The sequence below is a fragment of the Malaclemys terrapin genome, chromosome 7 (assembly GCF_027887155.1).
Source record: "Malaclemys terrapin pileata isolate rMalTer1 chromosome 7, rMalTer1.hap1, whole genome shotgun sequence".
NCBI classification, from domain to species: Eukaryota; Metazoa; Chordata; order Testudines; family Emydidae; genus Malaclemys; species Malaclemys terrapin.
Genome location: NC_071511.1, coordinates 88,445,172 through 88,456,845, shown reverse-complemented (window position 1 = coordinate 88,456,845; position 11,674 = coordinate 88,445,172). Strand labels below are relative to the sequence as shown.

Below are 11,674 nucleotides of genomic sequence, written 5' to 3'. Positions count from 1 at the left end.
GGCGAGGTTAGAGCAGAAGTATGAATCTGGTGCTGGTGTGAGCCTATAGCATGTAAAGTAACAGTAAAAAGAACAGGAATACATGGAGAATACGTCCTAGGTTAGTACATCAGTGCTTCTGACTACAGAGCCCCTTTCGAACACCAAGCAATGGGATATTGTGGGGCTGGCAGAGGAGATGCTTCTTGAGGCGATTCTTTTTCTACGGAGTAGTCCCCAGAATGAACACCGTTGGAGAGCAGCAGTCTGCATCAAGACTCATTTGTAAGGGGGTTTGAATTAGTCTCCTTAACTGGTTAAGACACTGGAACAAATTGCCTAGGGAGGTCGTGGAATCTCCGTCTCTGGAGATATTTAAGAGTAGGTTAGATAAATGTCTATCAGGGATGGTCTAGACAGTATTTGGTCCTGCCATGCGGGCAGGGGACTGGACTCGATGACCTCTCGAGGTCCCTTCCAGTCCTATAATCTATGATTCTATGATTTGTGGCACCTTAGAGACTAACAAATTTATTTCAGCATAAGCTTTCATGGGCTACAGCTCACTTCTTCGGATGCATCTGAAATCTTTTAAGGTGCCACAAGTACTGTTCTTTTTGCAGATCCAGACTAAGACGGCTGCTACTTTGAAATCTAAAGTAACAGTGAAATTTTGCTTTGGAGAAGGATTTCATACGAGATAACGCCCACCCTGTGGTTACCGTCCTGCCCGTAGGCCCCTCGCCTTCCCCTGCCTCCTCCAGCTGTTTAACTCCCAGTGCTCAATCATTTTCCCCCTCGACAGATTTTGCGCGTCGCTCCCCTCCGTTTAGCCCCCGGCCCGAGCAGCAGCAAAGACGGTCATTAGGACTGAGGCCCGGCTTCCCCAGCTGGTATCACGCATGCTCAGTAACAGCCGCGAGACAGACAAAGTGCGTCAGGCGGCTGAGCGCGGCCCCAATGTGAGCTCAGACCGGCCCTGCGCTTCACACCGCTCTGGGCGCCGACATCTCGCTGAGAGTTGGGACGACGCACAGGGCAGGGACCCGTGGGCCGCGGCCAGTCCCGCTTCCTACTGGGGAAGTCCCAGGGACGGCCAGCCCGCCGTCTAACGCGAAACTTCCTGGGGGCGGGGCTGTATTCACGACATCTAAGGGCTGCGGAATTTAGTTGCTCTCCCTGCCTCAACTGCGCATCTTTGCGGCAGTTCCAGACCCGGTCGTAAAGCCGCGCGGGTCGCAGACGTAGCGCGCGCGCCAAACTCGGCCCGCGAAACGACTCCGCTAGTCGCGCGGCGCTACCGAGGCGCCAGCGGCGGGATGGGGCTGCTGGAGCAGTGCGAGGCGGCGTTCGGCGCCGCCGACCTCTATCAAGTGCTGGGCGTCAGACGGGAGGCCTCGGGGGATGAGATCCGCCGCGGCTACCACAGGGTCTCGCTGCGGGTCCATCCGGACCGCGCAGCCCCAGACCGCAAGGAGGAGGCGACCCGGCACTTCCAGGTGAGCTCGCGGTGGTGAAGGGAAGAGAGACGCCCCCCGGGCCGAACACCCCTGCCGCCTCCCCAGGAGTGGGCACCGCTATTGGCCCCTGTTATGCTGATAGCCGCTTTGTGTAAACGCCCCGGCCCAGGCGGAGCTCGGGCTCAGCGCCACAGCTGCTTGTGAGCAGCGTCTTGACTCCCCCGTAGCGAAGGCTGCGTCCCGTGGCTGTCCAGTGGGAGGGGGCGGGCCGCTGCACGGAGACTCGCCGCAGAGGGTGACGGTTGTTTCCTCAGTTCCTAGGCAAGGTGTATGCGGTACTGAGTGACCAGGACCAGCGGGCGCTGTATGACGAGCAGGGGATTGTAGATGAGGAGTCAGACGTTCTGAGCCAGGACCGCGACTGGGAGGAATACTGGAGACTGCTCTTCAAGAAGGTAGGGGCTGTTGCAGTGAAGGGCTAATGACCTAGGGGAATCCCTAGCTCTGCTACTGAGTGAGTCCCAGATCTAGTGCTCCTGGAAGGGAGGATGTGTCTGGAATTGCTAGATAATGATCTCTACATCTGGTGCATGCTCTAAAAGTGCTGTGGCCCTGGTTAAGGGGAACTTGTTTTCTTTCCAGCTATCTACCATATCTGCCCTAGTGTTGTACTGTCCTAGGCAGTTGCTAATTCTGTTGCTCTACCATTCTCTCACTAGAAGGGAAAACCTATAATGGCAGCAGGCCGTAAAAGAGACCCAGTTTGGGAATATTTTAATGAAGTTCCTCTACCTGTGGGTAAGACAGGCATGCGTGCAAAATGCAAACAGTGCAACAAAGAAATGCAAGGCTTGGTTGCACGAATGAAACAACATCATGAGAAGTGTTCCTTCTCAGGAGGAGGTTACATTGAAGATGATGAAAGGAACATGTCTGACCATGCAGGATCTTCAGGTTGGTAAACTTTTTAAATTCATACTTCTTTCTTACGGACTGCCTGTCTTCCTTCTGGACTATTCTTGAATTCTTACGTTTGAGAGTTGTTACTCTATGGTACTATCATTTTAGATGCAGTTGTGATAAAGAAATAGCTGAAATAGGCAGATCTTCCTTTTATAATTTCACCTTTAAAGTAGTACTGAGTGTCAGTGAATGCAACGAGTAATATTAAATGAGCAGTATGGTAATAATAATTAAATAACTGTATTGACTTCCTTTGTTTAGGAGAATCCATCCTCAACATACAGGATTCTGAAGACTATCCACCTTCAAGATCACCATCATTTTCTATAGTTTCAGAGTTATCTGTCAATGATAGTGTTTCAGTCACATCATGTATGTCACATAGCCACAGTATATCACCTGTAGCAAAAAGAAAAAAAAATCTCCATCACCCAGAAACAACTGTAGATAAGTTTGTGATAAGAACCAGCAGATTACAAAAAGAGGTAATTGATGAAAAAATTGCCCGGTTTGTTTATGCAACAAACTCTCCTTTCCATACGATTGAGAACCCACACTTCATTAACATGGTTCAGTCATTAAGACCAGGATACAGTCCACCCAACAGAGCAGATGTTGCAGGCAAATTGCTGGATAAAGTGTATGAAAGAGAAATTGAGCAGTGTGCAAAAGGTCTAGAGGGTGAAATTGTTAACTTGAGTCTTGATGGGTGGAGCAATGTCCACAATGATCCTGTTGTATGTGCTTGTGTGACAACAGAAGAAGGGAATGTCTTCCTTACAGAAACAATTGATACATCAGGAAATGCACACACAGCAGAATACTTACAAGAAGTAGTAGGAAAAGCTATAACAAACTGTGAAAACAAATTCAAATGTCTAGTACGCAGCTTGGTCACAGACAATGTTGCAAATGTATCCAAGATGAGAAGAAATTTAGAAGAGCGTGAAGAGAGTCCCAAGCTAATAACATACGGTTGCAGTGCTCATTTGATGCACCTCCTAGCCAAAGACTTCGGTGTTCCAGAAATAAAGGCTAATGTTGTTGAAATTGCAAAATACTTCCGCAACAACCATTTTGCATCAGCTGCTCTGAAAAAAGTGGGAGGGACCAAGCTAACTCTCCCACAAGACGTGCGATGGAACTCAGTAGTGGACTGTTTTGAGCACTATATCAAGAACTGGCCTAATCTGATGACAGTTTGTGAACAAAATAGTGAAAAAATAGACGGCACTGTCACAGCCAAAGTTCTCAACATTGGGCTTAAGAGAAATGTTGAACATATGCTGAGTACCCTGAAGCCTATTTCTGTAGCCTTGAACAAAATGCAAGGAAATAGCTGTTTTATTGCTGACGCTGTTGAAATTTGGAAGGAACTGAGTGAGAGCTTAAAAAGAGAGATATGCAATGACAGAGTTAAATTACAAGCATTAAAAAAACGAATGGGACAAGCATTATCTCCAGCTCATTTTCTTACAAATATTCTCAATACTCAGTACCAGGGTCAAACCTTAACTGCTGAAGAAGAGGAGTTGGCTATGACATGGACATCCAGCAATCATCCCTCCATAATGCCAACTATAATAAACTTCAGAGCTAAGGGTGAACCATTCAAGAAATATATGTTTGCTGATGATGTTTTAAAGAAAGTCACACCAGTGAACTGGTGGAAGTCACTTAAGCACTTAGATTCAGAGACTGTTGAAGTGATAATCTCACTTTTAACAGCAGTAGCGTCTTCTGCCGGTGTAGAAAGAATATTTTCTTCCTTTGGATTAAGTCATTCCAAATTGAGTAATCATTTGGGACCTGAAAAAGCAGGAAAGCTTGTTTTTCTTTTCCAGATTATGAACAAACAGGAAAAGGAAGCTGAAGACGACTGAGTTAGCTACAGAAGCCAGTATTTTAAGTTTCTCATGTCAACCTCATAGTCAATTTTAATTTATTTATTTAAAAAAAATAATCTTTGACTATTTAGTTAAAAACAGTTTTAACAAAAACAAACCTGATTTTAAAAAACTTGAATGTTTAACTAAATTCAAAAATTCATGTTTGTTTTGTTAAAATATTTTGTTTGCCATTGAAGAAAAAAATCCAGAATACAGAATGTTGTTGTTTTAGTTAAAACAATTTAAATGTCTGTCTGATGATATTCTCCTCCTAATACAGCATGTCAAGAAAATCCTCCAAATATTAATGATAGTTCACCTCCCAATGACTTCATAAATATCTGCTTCAATTACCTTTGGTAAATGAAATAACCAAACAATCATTCGTTTTCTGATATAGTTGTAACACTAATCTGAAAAGTTTTCAAAATAAATCACTTTAAAAATGTATAGTGTGTGTACCTTCTAAAAATGAAACCTACATCGATCTCTGAGTTGTGAAGAATGTGTATTAAGGTTATAACAACCAACAAGAATGCACTTTTATGCAGAATTTCATGCTTAAATCGAGTCTTCCTGACTCATGATTTAAATCAAATCCACCCTGCTCTAGCTGAATTAAAACATGTCACTGATCAGTTGGGTAGATGTTCATCTATAGCAACAAGATGCTTCAGGTGTAAACCAAGAGCAAAAGTGATGGTTAGGGACCTAGAAGAAGATAGTGGGCAGAAAAACTTCCATTGGCTCTACATAGGCTCACTAGATTGCCTTCATCAAGGTTCAGTCAACAGTGGCTTACAGCAATGAGTTTATAGTGTACTTTGATCAGATTTGGGGCAATCTCAAACTGCAGTGGTGTCAAAGGAGAGGACCAATACATGGTCTTCTCTCAGGCGTCTTTGATGATACTAGTTATTTCAATGGGCTTTTATCATGAGATGCTGGTGATGCAAAAGTCAGTTAGCCTGGAGGCTGATGCTCTTAAAATAATGTAGTTACTAAATGATAAATGATAAAGTTCAATCGTGGTATCTCTTCTCCAACTTGAATGTGTAGCTGCTTTTAAGGGGAGCAGTGGGGGCAAACAATCTAACTGGCTTCAAGACTCAGCTTGATAAGTTTATGGAGGGGATGGTGTGATTGGAGTGCCTACAATGGCAAGTGGCCCATTGGCGACTGCCAGTTGCAAAAATTCCCAATGGCCAGAGATGGGACACTAGATGGATAGGGCTCTGAGTTACTACAGATAGTTCTTTCCCAGGTATCTGCCTGGTGGGTCTTGCCCACATGCTTAGGGTCTAACTGAAACCCATATTTGGGGTCAGGAAGGAATTTTATGCCGGGTCAGATTGGCAGAGACCCTGGGGGTTTTCACCTTCCTCTGCAGCATGGGACATGGGTCACTTGCAGGTTTAAACTAGTGTAAATGGTGAATTCTCTGTAATTTTAAATCTTTAATGATTTGAGGACTTCAGTAACTCAGCCAGAAATTATGGGTCTATTACAGAAGTGGGTGGATGAGGTTCTGTGACCTGCAAAGTGCAGGAGATCACACTAAAATAAAGTATGTATTACTTGGTAAGAATAACCAGGCTGGACTCACAGCTCAGGCTGTCTTCTGGGGTGGAAACTCCAGTTTTGAGCCTGGTGGCTGGCTGATAACTTGGGGTGGGAGGGAAGCTGTGAGCCCAGGTTGGGCTCAATTTCACAGCATGGAGCCTACCAGCAGTGAAATTGTCATTTTTGTCAGTTTCAGGGCTCCAGATGTGAGCCCCAGCACTGCTGCTCTGAGTCCAGGCAGCCATGAAACTGACAAGAATGACAGCCAAGAACCAATGTAAGTAACACAGTATCTACACCAGGGGTGGGCAAACTACAGCCTGCAGGCCGGACCCGGCTCGCGAGCTATTTTAAGTCGGACTGTGAGCTCCCACTGGGGCGCCAGGTCAGGGGCCGCACTACGCAGCTCAGCCCTGCTCCGGCGCTCCAGCCGGGGCGCTGGGTTGGGGGCCGTACCACGCGGCTCCCGGAAGCCGCGGCATGGCCCTGCTCCGAGGGTCGGGAGCTGCTCCATGCCTACGAGCCAGAGAAGGGACATGCCAGTGCTTCTAGGAGCTGCTTGAGATAAGCACCACTCGGAGCCTGCACCCCATAGCCTCTCCCCCTGCCCCAGCCCTGATCCCCCTCCCACTCTCCAAACCCCTCAATCCCAGCACAGAGCAGCCTCCTGCATCCCAAACCTTTCAGCCCCACCCCAGAGCCCGCACCCCCAGCTGGAACATGCACCCCTGCCCCAGCCCTGATCCCCTCTGAACCCTCAGTCCCAGCCCAGAGCACCCTCCTATACCCCGAACTCCTCATCCCTAGCCCCACCCCAGAGCCTGCATCACAACCTCAATTTTGTGAGCATTCATGGCCTGACATACAATTTCTATTCCCCGATATGACTCTCGGGCTAAAAAGTTTGCCCACCCCGGTCTACAAGGACACTGCATCGCCCTAACCTCGTGGAGGTGCTGTTATTATGTCGGTGTAGCAGGCCAGTTACTTCAGCGGAAGCATCATTCTAGTGTAGACGCAGACATAATTAGGTCGATGTCAGCTGCCTTACATGGACCTAACTCTGTAGTGTAGACCAAGCCTCAGTACCTTAGGGTATGTCTATACTTAAATTGCTACAGCAGCAGAGCTGCAGCACTTCAGTGTAGATCCCATTCCACAAGAGTAACGAGGGCCTCCTTGACATGCCTTAAGCATATTCCCATTGTAGAAATTTGCAGAGCTTCTACGTGGACATTATGCATTACACCTAGCATTCCAATAGGATGCTCAGTTTATTAGAGCCTCCATGTCCCACTTCCTTCAGATGACAGTACTGCTTTTCAAATTGTCCTATGAGTTTGAATGGGTAGAGTCCTTCCTGAAGAACTCCCATTACTGGTGAATAACCTTCATTTCCCTTTTTAGAATAATTTTAACATCAAATTTTGGGTTGGAAAACTTGAATGTGTATCTAAATTTCTTTTCTAATCTGACGTTGAGAATTTGCCTTTTGTGGTAAATAAATCTTGTAATTTATGATGTTTTAACTTAATTTTTAAAATTTCAGATCACCATAAAAGATATTGAAGACTTTGAAAAGAAGTACAAAGGTTCAGAAGAAGAGCTGGCTGATGTTAAAGCAGCATATGAAGATTTCAAGGGAGACATAGACAAAATTATGGAATCTGTGCTGTGTGTTGATTATACAGATGAGCCAAGAATAAGGAAGATCATACAACAAGCCATTGACTCTGGAGAAGTTCCATCCTACAAAGTCTTTGTAAAAGAGTCTAAGCAAAAAATGAATGCAAGGAAAAGGAGGGTATGTTACTGCACATGCAAGGGGTTAAAGGGGGAAATTATTGAATATTTACACTTGGCAGGAAGTAGTCTTTTCAAATCTTCCTTTACGTACAAATTCTCTCCCCATTGGAAAAACATAGGATGAGTTTTATAAAGAAAGAACTGAGACACCATCATGAGTTGCTGGACTTAAAGTTTGAATCTAAGTCTAGAAACTTTCTATTTTGTCTTTTCAACAGTAACTAAGGCTTTGTCTACACTAGCACTTTTGTTGGCAAAACTTCTGTCAGTCAGGGGTGTGGAAAAAAACCGAACCCCTCTGACTGACATAAGTTTCATTGACAAAAGTGCCAGTGTGGACAGCACTTTGTTGGCAGGAGATGTTCTCCTGCCGATATAACTATTGCCACTCCTTAGGGGTGGTTTAATTATGCCGGAAGGAGAGCTTTCTCCCACCGGCATAGAGTGGCTACACAGGAGACCTTACAGCGGTGCAGCCTTACATATAAACATAGCCTTAGTTTTTCAAATGTCATGTCTTTTAATTGCAGTCAGTTTGCTGCTAAGGGTTTCAGTACAATAATAGGCACTTATATATTACTTTCTACTTGCATTTCATTTGTTTGAATACCATACCTACTTTGCTAACAGCTTATCAAAGTTCAAAATATTGGAGCAGATCAGTGTCTCTTGACTCAAATCTAGAGGGACAGTGTTAGGCCAAAAAACTGACTTCTGGAATCCTACTGTATATTTATTCTTTATACCAGACAGTGCATGCAGCAATTTTATTGATAGTCGAATGATAAAAGTTAAAATTCAGATGTGAAGAAGCAAAAACATAGCAGGATTTCCTAATAGCGGAACCAGTATTGGACATTTGTTTAATGCAGACAACACTTTAAGGCCAAACAACTTTGAACAAATAACTTTTTCCACTAGAGTTTTTTTGCTACTTTGCTCCTCTGTTTTGTATTTAGACACAAAAGGAAGTATTCAATAACTGTTGTAATAAAACTTTGGTCAAATAACATGCTGTTTGTTTTCGTCTAAGCAGCTAGTTACTATTTCAGGCTCAAGAAGAAGCTAAAGAGGCAGAGAAGACCAGAGAAGAACTCGGTCTTGGTGATGGGGAAGATGACTTGAAAGCACTAATTCAAGTAAGCTTTGAGGATCTCTGTAGAGAAGGCATTTTTATGTCTTTGACTTCAGATAGTTGTTACCTTTTGGTGCCCAAGTGCCAGTAGGCTAATATGGTTGCAGATCATTGCATATTGGAAAAAATCTACTGGAGATTAGAATGAGTCCTATTGTTGAATATTATGCCTTTCATTTAGTCTTCAGAAGGCTCTGATTAACACTGAATATGATACAAAATTTTATTTAATAAATTCACTTGGATAACCTGGTTCACAGTAGTTATACTTATTCTGGTCCCAAATAAACCATGAAAGTTTAGATTGGGAACCTAGGAATTGTTATATAGGTCTGTCTCATCTTACACTGGGGTTACGTTCCGCAGTCAGCGCCTAAAGCGAAAATCACATAGTCAAAATTACATTGAGTGTAATGGCGGGCGGAATCGCCCACACTACAGAAACAGTATTTAAATTGTTATTTTTCTCTTTTTTGTTTTTTGTTTTGTTTTTGCCAACCACGTAAAGCTGAAATCGCGCATGTTAAATGCGCCTAAGATGCGGCAGACCTGTACTGAATAGACACCACAATAAAGGAACCATTGATGTGTTTGCAATCCCTGATGGGTGTAGACACGAATATTCTTCATTAGCTTTGTACTTTACTCTCTGAAAGATTCCACAGGTTGTGTGGTGGTAGTCTGCCCTGAGGTCTCTATCCTGTTGGGTACCATAAGGATCTAGTCTGTCACTCCTTATTCAATGTGCATGTGAGACCACTCATTACTGAGATGTTGAAGTGTTCTCATACTGATAACATCCAGCTTTATATAGGTAGCTTGTCCATCCCAGATCGTGTTGTGAAGTAGGCAAATTTGGGCCATGAATAAGGGCAAGAAAGCTGAGTTTGAATCCTGAGAATATTAGCGATTGGAAGACGCAACTTGTAGTTAGCAGAGATGTTATAATTTCCTCTGATTACAAATGAAGGCCAGACATCCTCAGAGGTCACATCTTGAGGGATGTAGTTAGATTCTCAGCTGTTTTTAAAGGACAAAAGAGCATCTGCAACCAAGTTGGCTTTTTACTATCCATGTCTGGCCAGGAGGCTACATCTTTTTTTTTTTCTGAGGTGGACCATGCTGCTCTGATCTGTGCTTCTGTCACCTGTAGGTAGGACAACTGCAGTGCATTCTACATGAGGTTACACTTCACATTTATTTAAAATCTGAAGCTATGAAGAATATAGTAACTTGATAGTTAGGTGAAGGGTCTTCCTGTGAACACATTATATCAATACTCCAAGAGCTTTAGTGGCTGCTTAATGTTTTCTAGGTGGAAGTTTAAGGTATTGGTTTTTACCTATAAAGTTCTGTGGCTGCTTCTCAGAAGTGCTGAGCAGCCACTAGTCCATTGAAATCAAGGAGAACTGCATGCTCAGCCCCTTTGAAAAGCAAGCTATAGGTGACCTGAGATTTTTCTGTTTGAGGAATTGCGTTACTACCCATGACATACTGTCACAGTTGAGGCTGGTGGAGGTGCCTGAGTTTGACTTTGAGCTCCCTCTGTATATATGAGGGAGCTTCTGACAAAGGGTGTTGCATGAAGAACCCTTGACTTTGGAATTCACTGCATCTGTTCTCCCCGCCTTGATCTGAAATAGCCTGAATCTGCTGATCTTTCCCATATCCAGCAAGGCCCATCTGAGTAGGCATTTAGAAAACACTGAGGTGGCTACGGGAGGGATGGTTTGCTTTGGAAGGGGATGTGAAGATGTTAGTTTGAATTATGCTTGCTGATATGTTTGTAGGGGTGGCGGAGGAAATGTACTGCTGTTTAGGTTATATTTTTGAATTGTAACTACTTTAGTTAATGGCAAGGGAGCTTCCTATGAGTTTCTTATGCTGTATTTGTATAAACAAATTAGATACCTAGATCATTTCTCCTTCCCAGAATATAATTCTGGTCTGTTACCTCCTTCCAGGAACCCCCCCCCATTGTCAGTCAGTTAATATTTTTGTTGCCCTTTTCTAGCCTTTATCTTGACATTTATTTTTAGATACTAGATTAAGGTGGACCATAGATTTTTACATAATTATATTACATCTTCCATATTCGCTTAGTACATCTCAACATCTTATTTAACTATACAGATTATTCTAATGAAGTTGGATCTCACAATGACTTTTTGGTAAACAGATTTCTCATTCATTTTATAGAGCAGAAATAAAGATAGAAAAAAAGAAATAGATGACTTTCTGGCTCAAATGGAAGCAAAGTATGGAAACAATTCCAAAAAAGGAGGAAAGAAAACAGCACCCAAGAAGGCAAAGAAATAGTTATCTATTGACTTTCTAGCCTTTATGTCAATCCACAAATGAACACCTAAGTTCCAGTGAATCTCTGCAACCTTCCTGACTTCCAGTGTAGAGCACATGCGCATCAATTCATTGTGCCTGGGAAGATATGATAGCAAGTGAGATGAAAACAAACTTTTTGGTGACACTATTTTAAATCTTCTCCTAAATTTTAGTTAGGATTAAATAGGTTATTGGATTACCATTGTGCTCCAGATAAGGGTTGTAAGTGTACTATTTGGGATCTATATGTCAAAATTTGAATTGTGTAAGCACATCAGAACCCAACTAGTGAGACTGTTGGTGGCAAAACAATGTAATTTAACAGGATTGATAGTCTTAAAAATGTTGGTCTATGTGGCATGTTACCTGAATATCTTATTTTCTAGTTCTGTTCATGCTTACCAGTTTCCTCTGTAATATCCTGTTGCTCTTCTTATGGTCTTTGCACTTCTGTTCAGCAGGGCAAGAGTTTTTCAATATTTGTGGTTTTATTAAAGATATTTTTGAAAGCTAGCTTAAATAAAAATGTTTTTGCAAAA

At 43.2% G+C, this 11,674-nt stretch overlaps 1 protein-coding gene across 2 annotated transcripts; it reads left to right on the top strand.

The window, feature by feature from the left end:
- The first annotated feature begins 934 nt into the window (after positions 1–934).
- On the top strand, positions 935–11,674 carry DNAJC9 (DnaJ heat shock protein family (Hsp40) member C9). 2 transcript variants are annotated; one of them, XM_054035077.1, is made up of 5 exons: positions 935–1,478; positions 1,754–1,894; positions 7,404–7,658; positions 8,713–8,799; positions 10,995–11,674. In XM_054035077.1, exons 1-5 carry the CDS (start codon positions 1,299–1,301, stop codon positions 11,112–11,114), a joined length of 783 nt encoding a protein of 260 aa, XP_053891052.1. In that variant the 5' UTR covers positions 935–1,298; the 3' UTR covers positions 11,115–11,674. The 2 variants fall into 2 exon arrangements, with proteins under 2 accessions (XP_053891052.1, XP_053891051.1); XM_054035076.1 differs by lacking the exons at positions 935–1,478; positions 7,404–7,658; positions 8,713–8,799; positions 10,995–11,674 and adding exons at positions 2,337–2,393; positions 2,664–4,739 and having other exon boundaries at positions 1,811–1,894.

Coding starts and splice junctions, on each gene's coding strand:
- DNAJC9 (XM_054035076.1), top strand. CDS start 2,369: ATGTCTGACCATGCAGGATCTTCAG. Junction 2,394..2,663: donor TGACCATGCAGGATCTTCAG/GTTGGTAAACTT, acceptor TCCTTTGTTTAG/GAGAATCCATCCTCAACATA.